The 11351-nt window shown below is 47.3% G+C and overlaps 1 protein-coding gene across 1 annotated transcript in view; it reads right to left on the minus strand.

Moving 5' to 3' along the window:
* The window catches only part of PITPNC1 (phosphatidylinositol transfer protein cytoplasmic 1), a 206330-nt gene extending 199554 nt beyond the window's left edge, over nt 1–6776 (minus strand). Inside the window, exon 1 of the mRNA XM_090291100.1 lies at nt 6639–6776. Coding sequence (XP_090147226.1) covers nt 6639–6704 — 66 coding nt within the window. The 5' untranslated portion in view covers nt 6705–6776. The remainder of the gene's footprint in view (nt 1–6638) is intronic.
* Nucleotides 6777–11351: the final 4575 nt, after the last annotated feature.

Here is an 11351-nt window from a genome sequence, read left to right on the forward strand (position 1 = left end):
GGATAAGGCCAGGGAAAAAGAACAGACACACGGTGCTGGTTCTCTCAATGACTTTCCTAGACAAGGCATTTGCCTCGTTTTGTAAAATATGGACCCTGCTATTAATTAACTGTGGTGGTTAAACAGAAATAAGTACCAGAAGTTCTGTAGAGCTATGAATCGGGCCTAAAGCAAATCAAGAGTTGAAACAAGTTAAGGTTCCAAGTCTACCTAAACTGATGGAAAGTGCCTGCTTTGAAGACACAGTTAAGTTGCTTCCTAATCTTCGACGGTCAGATCGGTAGGGCATAGTGCAAAGGGGGATCATGGTCATTGTGGGGTTTATTACCAGTCAGACTCTAGGAATCTAACCTCTGGCAAGCTGGGCCTGGCCTCCTCATCCATCACCTCATTTGCTTCACCTGAATCCTTCCAGTTTGAAACCTCTATCCATCTAAACTGCCCCCCTGCTTCTCTGACAAAAGAGAAAACTACCTCAGAATATGACCTTAAAGAAACTGAATCATGTTTTAGTCCAAATGAATTATATGTTAATTAAGTTATAATTATACATTACATTACAGGTGGAGTCTGATTTAATTTGCCAATTAACAAAGGAAGGGCCTCCACCTATACCACTCAATGTTATTACTTCACTGGGAGGTGGTGGGTACTTAAGTATTTAAAAAAAAAAAGAAAGTGGGGAAAGGAGCTCGGCCTGCATGTTCAAGAAGGCCAAAGAGAACCAACCGGAATAAAGAGATTTTGCAGGTAGTAGAGAAGATTCTAGAACCAGTTATTTCCTTGACTATCACCTGCATTTGGGGGTATTTCATGCAGTCCTAACATGACCCCTAGATGCCAAATTCCTGCCAATAAATAAAGGCATTAGGAGGAGATCGAGTAGAAGTAGATGCACCTGCCAGCTGAACTACTCCAGCTCAGCTGCCCACCAAGTGGGAGGATCTCAACGTTTTCTAGAAATACCCCAGTTAACCACTTTCATTCATTTGCCTCCCTCGCTCTCCAGAGAGCTGTGTGTTCCTTCACCACTTTATTTACACAGTCGGGATGCTCTCCCCAAAGCTCTGCCTACCCACAAGGCCTCCATCCTTCAAGATCTTGCTCCAATGCTATTTCCTCAAATGCCAACAAACTGCAAGAAACGTTCGGTTGGTCATTCGGGCGGGGTCTGGCTGATATTCTTCTGGCAGCCAGAGTCCCTGAGATGCATTTTGTAAACTCAGAGTTACTTTGATCTTGCCTGGCATTGTACGCGGGTCTTGCCTTAACACTTGCTCCAGCCCACAAATGAAGACAGCTCTCACGTTCTTGGTTAATTACCATTCTCTCTCCCAAAGCACCGAGCCCCTCCCACAAAGCAGTGTGGCTCAATAACACCTGAGAGAGTAAGGGCACGGCATTTAAATATAAATACGGTTGGCGCTGCCGATTTCGTTTGCGTTGCCATACCAAACCACACGAGTGAGTTTCAAATTGTCTGACTGGCTTCCTGCTCCCTCGCTGTCCCTACACAGACGCTAAGCAATGGTGAAATCACCAAAAAGGTCGGAAGAGAGGGGCGATAAAGGGAAGCCGAGGCCTGAATAATCCTCATTGAGTCATCATTTCCTGAGTGACTGATCTTGCTGTTTGGAGGGAACGGAACCTGAGCAGCGCGCGTGGAGAACGACCCCCGCAGCTCGCCCGCCCGGCTGAGGCCGGACCCCGGGGCCTGACCCGCACCCACGTGCTGGAGCGCCCTCCAGTGGCCGCGCCGCAGCCCCCGCAGCGCGCCGCTCGCCCGCAGACCACGCTCCCCGCGGCAGGGGAAACAAGAGACGCAGAAAGTTTCCGAGCCAGGCGGTTTGCAAAAGGTCGAAGCCGGGTCCCGGAGCCTGATGCGAGGGCGTGGCGGGAGCAGCGCCCAGGCTAGCGGCCACCGCAAGAGGTCCGGGCCCAGACGGACCCCACAAGGGCTCCAAGTTATCCCCCAGCAGGGCTCGGGGCCTCTAGATCCCGAGGACCTAGGGCATCTCCCCGTTTAGGGCGGGAGGGGAGTCTGGGCCCTTGCCAGAACGGGATGATCCTCCCCGTGACCCCCGACCTACCAGCGCGCGCCTGGGGGTGTTGGGTTTGCTTTATTCATTTTCTTAACTGGAGAGAGGGGGCGCCCCGACTCCCTCTGGCGCATTCTGATCCCCAGTAATGAGGAGTCTGGGTGCTCCCAAAGGGCCCACCTGGAGTTCACCGCCCCACCCAACGCCGCCCTCCCTCTCTGGGCTGACAAGTGAAAACAGCAATTCCCCTTCCTCCCTCCCCTGCAGCCAGGTTTCCCTGCCGCCCGTAGTGGACTCGCCGACTGGGAGGCGGCGGCGGGGTACGCGGCGCCCGGGGCGGGAGGCTGGGAGCGGGCGAGGCCGGGCCCGGCGCGGCGCTTACCTCTTCCACGGTGAGCGGCATGCAGATCCGGTACTCCTTCAGCAACATGGTCCTGCCGGCCGCGGACCCCCGGGGCGGGAAGCGGGGGGCGCCCCCAGAACAACAAGGCTGCCGCCCAGGCGCAGGGCAGGGAGCCCGGAGCCCCTCTCTCGGAACCGGCGGGAGAAGCCCCGGCGGTTGCTCTCAGCTGCTGGCTTCCTCCTCTCCGCCCGAGACCATGTCAAGGTTTGGGTCCGGGTGTTCGCGGCTCCCCCGCCTCCTTCCTCGCCGAGGTCGGTCCTCCCGGAACGCGGTGTTGCAAAGTCAGGGAGGGAGAGAACCCCGCTGGAAACCTCTCTGATCCGCAGCCCCGGGAGGTAGGAGCGGCCGTCAGATCAGGACATGCCCGGTGGCGGGCGAGAGAGGAGAAAAGAGAAATTTCCCCAAATTAAAACGATTGCACAAAAGTCACCCGCTCGATTCGCCTCTGAAATCAAACATGAACCTGGCGACCCTCCTCCTCCGGCTGGTGTGCCCAGCGCGAATTCACCAGGAACACATTGCAGCCGGAGATGCTGACTTTCCAGACAAAGGCTCGATGGGCTCCTCTCCCCGGGCGGTAAACAAGATTTCCTGCTCTTTTTAGGGCCGGTCCGCGAGGCGCTCCGGAGCTCGCTGGGGTGGAAAAGGGAAGCCGCCACCGCCGCCCGGCTCTGCTGGGCTGGGGCCCGGGGTGCCTCCAACCTCCGCTGGCGCTGCGAGGGGCGGGCGAGAGCTGGCTGGCGCCTTCCGCGCGCGTCCCCTCCCCCGAAGCCCTCGGCTCCCCGAGCGCCGTGCGTGCCCGCGAGTTTGCAGCCACCTCGCGGGGGCCGGAGAGTCCGCGCGGAGCTGCAGTGTGCCTCGGGCCGGGGAGGTGGGTGCGGGAGGAGCCAGCGCCAGCGAGGCTGACATCAGCAGCGGCCGCGGCGGGGAGCCCCATCCGGCCAATGGGGAAATGGCAAAGAATGTGGAGGGTTTAAACAAAACAGCATGTCTCTCCTGAGCTCCTGCCCGACAGCCGGGCTGCCCCGGCGCCCAGCGCGGCCGGTGCTGGGGGATCGGAGAAGGGGGCTTCCCTAGACTCCTTTACACTTTGAATCTGTTCTCCAGTGTGTCCTGAGTGCCACAGTTCTCCGTCCAGCCACTCTGGGAAGCTTCTGGTTCCAAGGAACAGAAGTGCCCCTTGACCTCTGGCAAAGGTCTTTACAAATACCCACCACAAGTGTTCTCACTTTGGTTCAGTAAGCAAGTCCAGCTGGAGAGGTCGTGGAACTTGAGAACAAACCCTTGCCTGGTTTCCTAACTGGTTTCAGAGGAGCCCTTGAAAACTGGCTAGTGCAACAGTGCGAACGAACGTGAAGTAAAAGACACAGCAAGGAGAGAAAAGGTGATGGGGACGCAGCCTTTTACCTCCCCGGGCCCCGCTCCGCAGTCTGACTGCAGGCTTCCCAGGGCAGTGGGGATAGGTTTTCGGGTCAGCACTCCTAAGTTCACAAAGTCATAGTGAAATGTCAATGAAAATGCCTGGAGTGTTGGTAGTTCTTCCATATTAAACAGATCCCTCATTTTAACCACAAGAGGCACATTCTTCAGCTATTCAGGAAGCTGCAGAGAACTGCTGAAGTCTGGTGTTTTGCTTTTTTTTCTATTTGTCTGGTATTTTTAAGCTTGTTTTTCTGAAAAGTTGGATGAAAAATGCATCAGTTGCCTCTGTGTAGAATAACCTGCAAGACACATCTTTTCTCTGAAAAAATATTCATGCTCTACAGCCCTGCAGCTACTCATAGAGCTTGGGTGATGATACCGATGACCTCAATATTATAGTATTTTAAATTATGATTAATAAGTAATTATCTAGTATAACTATCGTGGGCAGTGGCAAAAATCATCCAGATGACCAGAGACAATTTACAGCTGTGTAAACGTGATACAAAGCTTGATAGAAAAATGACACTTTATATCCAACTTACATTTTAGTGAAAACGCTTTTCCCGATAGATGTTTCCCAAACTAGGCTCAGAAATATTCATAGCAACTAATTAAAGCTAAACCAAATTCCTCGACGTGGAAAATCTAAATCTGACACTGTAGTGTTGAAATAATAACATATTGAAAGCCTGTGGTACGGGGAATAACTCAAGCTGTTTTTCTTTTTTCTACTTCTGACTTGAACACAAGTGTAGTGGCTTGTTTCTGGCACCTAATACTCCTCCCAGAGGCAGCGAGGGAACGTGCTGGCTAGCCCCATGGACACGTGCGTACAGGACATCAGCATACGTGGATTTATTCCTGCCTTCCTAGACATTTCCTAACATTGGTTCTGTAACTACGTATTATACCGATGAATAGTATGTTTGAGGAACTACGTCTCTGGTTTTTCCAAACTGCAAATCAGCACCTCTACGCCTCTCCTCTTATCCCTCTTGTAAGCTGACTTCTCCACTGTGCTCTTCTTTCCACTCAGTCCATCCGCATGCCTGGTCACATTAATCTTGTTCAAGCACAGCTTTAATCTTGCAGCCTTCAAAACCTCTTAGTGATTCTCCATGGCCTATTGAGCAAGTTCAAATTCCTTGGCAGGAGGATCAAGGCTCTGAATCTACCTTTCCCACAATAGCCAGTCACCCTTGCCCTGAAACAAATCTGTTGGCCAGAGAGACCTCCACTTTGCCTTGATTTTTCTGCTCCTGCCATTGCATTCAAAGAGAATTCCTCCCCCGACCCCCACCCTTGCTCCCCCAGACACCATTTTTCAACTTTCAGCAGGGCACTGACAATCTCTGTTTTTGGAAAGTGATTCTGATGGCAGCGTGTTGGATGGGCTAGGACAGAACACCAAAGGCGGGTTATTATATTATTATAATACTATTGGAGATTTATGGGAAGGGCCTGACATAGCGAATGAAAAGGGGATGGGGATGGATTGGTTTTCACTACAACAGCGTTTGCGGGAGGAGAGGGCACAGGGAGAGCTTACTCATTCGTAGCTCATTCGCACAAAGGGAGGAGCGCGCCATCTACTGGCCACACACAGTTTAACATTTTAAGTCACCTGAGCAAGTCTCGCCAGAATTTTATCTTTCTTTTCAACCAATGGAGGCCCCTCAGTATCTATCTCCAGAGCCTTGAAGGTATTGCTTTCATCATTGTGGATGGTATCATGTTCCGTTAACAACAGGCCATCTACAGCTACTGAGCATCACATATTAAAAAATGGGGGTGGGCGCAAAAGGACAAAAGAGGTACAAAGAGTAAAGTTACCAGTAAGGAATGAAATGGCCAAAAGGAAGAAAATATTAGCCTATGTATGTCCGTGACAGCACTTATTCTCAGATGAGTGACAACCTATGAAGGCAGGGGTTCTCGAAACTTCAGGTGGAGGAGGTACACATCAAAGTCAGTCATCCTAGGAGTTTTTCAACCTGCGGTCTTCACCAGAATTCTGATGATGCGCCCTGCGCCCCGTTGAAACCTCTTCTCACTTTGTGTGAAAAAAACTGTAAGAAGGTCCTACCCACATCTGTAAGTAGCACCTGAAAGGTGTACCAAGTCTTTGTGACTATTCAAGTTATGTTCTATTCCTAGAGTACCCCTGGTACTTCTAAAGTAAAACACATGGCTCTTCCCGTGTCTTCTTTCCCACTCACTATACCCAAGGTGTGTGAACCCTTCAAGGCCCATTGAAAATCCTGTCTCCCTCACAATAGACTCAAGTAAAAGGAAAAAAAAAGTGTCCTGTCTCCTACACAGATCCATTTTACATGACTCTTTACCTCTCTAGACAACCCAAATAACTTACTTGAACCATTCACTTTGATTCCTGTGGCCTTTAGATGTAAAATGTCGTATACAGTACTATCAGGTTTCACCTGTTCTCCAACTCCCCAACATGATGGTAAGCTTCCAGAAGAGACAGATCATGTCCTGTTTATGTCATCTGGAAACTGTAGCCTGGTGTAGGGGATGTCGTAGGTACCCAATAAAGGTCTATTCGATGTATGCATATATTAGTTTAGGGTTCGCAGCCTAGGCACGATTGACATTTGGTGCCAGATAATTCTTTGTTGTGGAAATGACTGTAGGATTTTTAACAGCATCCCTGGTCTTTATCCACTAACTATGTAGCAACTCCCACCCCACCCATTCCCCCACCACCACATACATGCACACACATGCACATACATGCATACATACGTTACCAAATACAGTGCTGGGTATGGAGGGGGATCTCCTGCGATGGGGAACCACTGTATTAGCGGAAACATTCATTAATCGCATCTAAATGTTTAGCTGCGCCAGCAAGAAGCTTCCGGAGAGACTGACTTTCAGTTTGTCAAAGTCAGCGCTAAGGAGAAAAGGAATAAAAAAGTGTTACATCAGTGATATAAAGCTGTCCCTTTGTCATTCCCATGCTCTGCTTTATATTACCAAAATAGCCCTTGATGAAGAACTTGACCTTAACCTTGCTCACTTGGTTAAGGTAATGTCTGCCAAGTTTTTCCATTATAAAGTTACTATTTTTCCCTTTCCATACTTGCTGTTTGGAAGTGAGTCACTAAATGCAGCCCACGCTCAAGGGAGCCCCACCTCCTTAAGGGAAGAGTATCTACATAGGTAATATGGAATTCTGCAAGATTTGTCCCTCTTCTCTTAATTTATTCATTCAATTATTTGTATCAGTATGGACTCGTGCATATTTATTTTATATTTAAGTTATAATTCTATCCTACATTAATTTTGTTGCTCAAATTGTTCCAGCTTTGGTCGTTGGTAGCTCTTTTTTTTTTTTAAGATTGTATTTATTTATTTTTAGAGAGAGGGGAAGAGAGGGAGAAAGAGAGGAAGAGAAACATCAATGTGTGGTTGCCTCTTGCGCATCCCCAGTTGGGGACCTGGCCCACAACCCAGGCATGTGCCCTGACTGGGAATCAAACCAGCAACCCTTTGGTTCACAGGCCAGCACTCAGTCCATTGAGCCACACCAGCCAGGGCAGACATTGGTAACTCTTGCTGTTTGGTTCCGGTGCCCTTTTGACATGCTCTGCTTTTTAAGGGAGACTTTTGAAAATCAAATGTTATCCTCTGCAATTAATTTTTGTTGTATTATGGACAACAGAGTGGTGATTGCTGGGGGGAAGTGGATATGAGGGGACTACATGGTAATGGGAAAAATACAATAAAAATGAAATAAAACAATTTTTGCATTAAATATTGTTTAATTGCAGCAAAGTATGTCTATGTATGCCTGTGTGTGTGTGTGTGTGTTTTAAATGTCTGAAATTTTTAGAGAGAGGGGAAGGGAGGGAGAAAGAAAGGGAGAGAAACATTGACTGGCTGCCTATCGCACGTGCCCCAACAGGGGACCAAGCCTGTGACCCAGGCATGTGCCCTGACTGGGAATCAAACCTATGACCTTTTGCTTTGCGGGATGATGCCCAGCCAACTGGGCCACACCAGTCAGGGATAAAGTCATTCTTAATAAAACTACACAAAGCAAGTCCTTAGGCGATTCTTATGTGTAGATCCATGTATCAGGCCTCCATCAAAAACAGAGAACCTCTTTGATGTGTAATTGCTTGTATTGTACAGTAAATGCTCATAAAATAAAAATTAATTGACAATAGTGTGGTAGAGAATGCTTCACAGAAAAAATCTGGAGGTTCTGTGGCCAAAGTTATAGTTTTGTCTTTTTTGAAGTACATAAGCTAATAATAAATTAATCAAAGTTTTACTTTTAATTGCATTACCTATTTACAGAAATTGACAAAACAGTGGAATGTTTTGAGATGAATTACAAGACTATAGGTAACCTAACTGAAGAGAAATTTTAATGATGAAAGAAAACATTGTCCTTGATTCTGAGTGTCCTTTAAGAGGAGGCAACTGCGTAACCATAATTCATTGTAGTTCCCTAATGCCAAAGCATATTTAACCTAATATCACAAAACGATATTGGCACATCTGGAAAAAGTATTTCTTACTTATACAATGACTTCTTGTGGGACATTTTAAATGTTACCAGAGAGAAAAAGAACTATGTTTGCTTATTCAGCACATGTAATCATTTATAGCAAAATCCCAGTTTAAAAATTGCTTAGGTGACTGATTGTAGTTAGGTCAACCACTGGCCCCCAAAGAGATCAGGTCCTAAGTCCTGAAACCTGAAAAGATCACCTTATTGGAAAAAGGGTCTTTGCAGATGTGATTAAGTTAAGGATCTGAGATAAAGAGATTATCCTGGGTGTCTGCATAGGAGAAAGAGGAAGATTCGACACACACAGAAGAGACGGCAAGTGACCAGGAAGGCCGAGATTAGAGACAGAAAGCCACAGACAAGGAAGGCCCACAGCCACCAGAAGGTGGAAGTGGCAAGAAGGAGCCTCCAGAGGGAGTGTGGCCTGGCCAGACCTTGATTTCGGCTCAGTGATACTGACTTCAGACTTCTGGACTCCAAATTGTGAGACACTCAATTTCTGTTGTTTTAAACCACTAAGTTTGTGGTTATTTGCTACAGCAGCGAGAGTAAATGAATATAATGCTTTAGTTATGACTTTGTTTACCTGATATAACTACACTGGACATGAAGAAATTCTACACCGGACTGAGAGATTTACTCAAAAGATAAAATACAGTACATTTTTCCTCACAAAATGATTCACAACATTCTTGAAAATACCAAGCGCCCCCACTTCATTTAATATCGGCAATTTACAAAAACAAATTTTTACACACATCAAGAACACTTCTGTAGTGTAAGCCTTATAGCTTTATAGACCATCAACATGCTAAGGACTTCTGACTTCAAATCTCTAGCCCAAATGACTCCCCTTCATCTGACACATGTATATCCACTTACCGTCTCAACACTGTCACTCGGGTATCCGCCAGGCACTTCACACTTAGCATATCCCACACTGGGCTGCTGTCCTTTCCCCCTGACTTACTCGTCCCTAATCTGCTCCATTTTGGTAAGTGGAAACTCCATCTTTCCAGACGACCAGGTCAAAAATCTTGGTGGCATGTTTAACCCCTCTCCCCTCACGTCCAACAGCAAATGCTATCTTGGTTCTATCTTCATATTACATCCAGGATCTAGCCACTTGTTAACACCTCTAGGGCCTCTGCTCTAGTCTGCGCCACCACCGTTTCCCTCTTGTCTTATTGCAATAAGCTCCCAACTAGTCTCCAGCTTCCGCCCAGCCTGGTCAGCACACAACAGCCAGAGGGATCCTTGTACTAGGTAAGTCAGCTCACGCCCCTCCTCTGCCCCAAACCCTCGCTGGCTTCCCATATCACTCAGATCAAAAACCAATTCCTTTTACTGGCCAAACTGCCCTGAACCTCACACCCTACAACTCAAACCCTCAATCATTCTGCTCTTTCAACAGGCCAGGCATGATCTTTTTTTTTTTTTTTTTTTTTTTTTTTAGAGAGAGGGAGAGAAACATCACTGCGTGGTTGCCCCTCACTTGCGGCCCCAACTGGGGACCATAACATGCAACCTAGTCATGTGCCCTGACTGGGAATCGAACCAGCAACACTTGGCTCGCAGGCCGACGCTCAATCCACTGAGCCACAGCAGCCAGGGCTGGCCAGGCATGATCTTACTGCTCTCACCCCAGGACTCTTGTTCCTGCCTCTCTCTGCCTGGAACCTTCATCCCCCCCGCTACCTGCAAGAGCCCCTTACTTCCTCGCCGTGTTGGCTCAGTAGGGATGCCTTCCCTGACCACCTCCCAAACACGATCACATTTACACATGGTCTGTCTTCCCCCCATTAGAACGTTCACTTCACAAAGGCAGGAACTTATGCACACAGCTTGTAAGCTGAACATGCCAGAAATGCCAAGTCTGATAAAAAATACACCAAAAATAGGGATTAACATATAAGCACACTATTTTTAATAATTATATCATACATTACCAGTCCCCTTTCTGAATACATTTTTTCCAATCGGTATTTCATCCTACCTTTTAGATTCCTTATTCTTCCACTGCCAGTTTTTCTCTTCTGCAGTCAAATTCTTTCCAACAAAGTACAAACTTAATCTCAGACTCACCCAAAGCATTTACAGAGTCCTTCCGGACTATGCTGCTCTTATATATTTTCTCTGCCCATTGGTCCCACTTCTACTGAGTTTCTTCTTTATTTACTTCACTTTGATTTTTTGTTTCCTTTGCAGGCTATCCCTTAGATTTCAATTTGCTTTCTTTCTTTCTTTTCTTTTTCTTTTTTTTTCTTTTTTTTTTTTTTGTTACCTCCAAGCTTAGGGAGGAAGGGCTTTAGTGTGATGTGGGAGGCCACTCAAGTTTTCGCTCCCTCTTTGCCTCTTTCTTAGACCCTCTCCCACTCTTATTTTTGAGTTCTAGACGTCATCACTCTGCTCGTTGCATCTTTGTTACTTTTTGTCTTTTCAAACTCTCCTCACTAAATGTGCCCCTCTGAGTCCTTTGGTCTATTCTAGTCAAACCAACTGCACAGCAAATATAGAGCCAGGAAACACCTTAGCCTGCGGGGTCTCAACCATCTGGTTCTGGGAGCGTTTTAGAAATCTGTAAGGGAATGGTGGGTTGTCACAATCACTGAGGGGAGAGGAATATAGCAGCATGCACGTGGGACGTTAGACGTCTGCAATGTAACAAACCTACACCGTGAAAATATTGTCCCACGTTTCATCATACTTTTCAATGTCCTTCCAGACACCTACTTATGTGTCTAAGGCCTAGACTCATAACTCCATTTTACGTATGCCAAGCTCTTCTTTTTGAAGTTTCAATATGGACTAAAATCTCTAAGATTTCTTCTCTGCGAAAAACAATGGAAGGTCATACTTTCAGATAGTCAGAACTTTCCCAAGTTGTACACTATTTTAGAGAAATCATGCCACCAACAGAAAGCCCTTATGATGCTTG

This window comes from Furipterus horrens, unplaced genomic scaffold (genome assembly GCF_987537825.1).
Source record: "Furipterus horrens unplaced genomic scaffold, mFurHor1.1.pri manual_scaffold_11, whole genome shotgun sequence".
NCBI lineage: Eukaryota > Metazoa > Chordata > Mammalia > Chiroptera > Furipteridae > Furipterus > Furipterus horrens.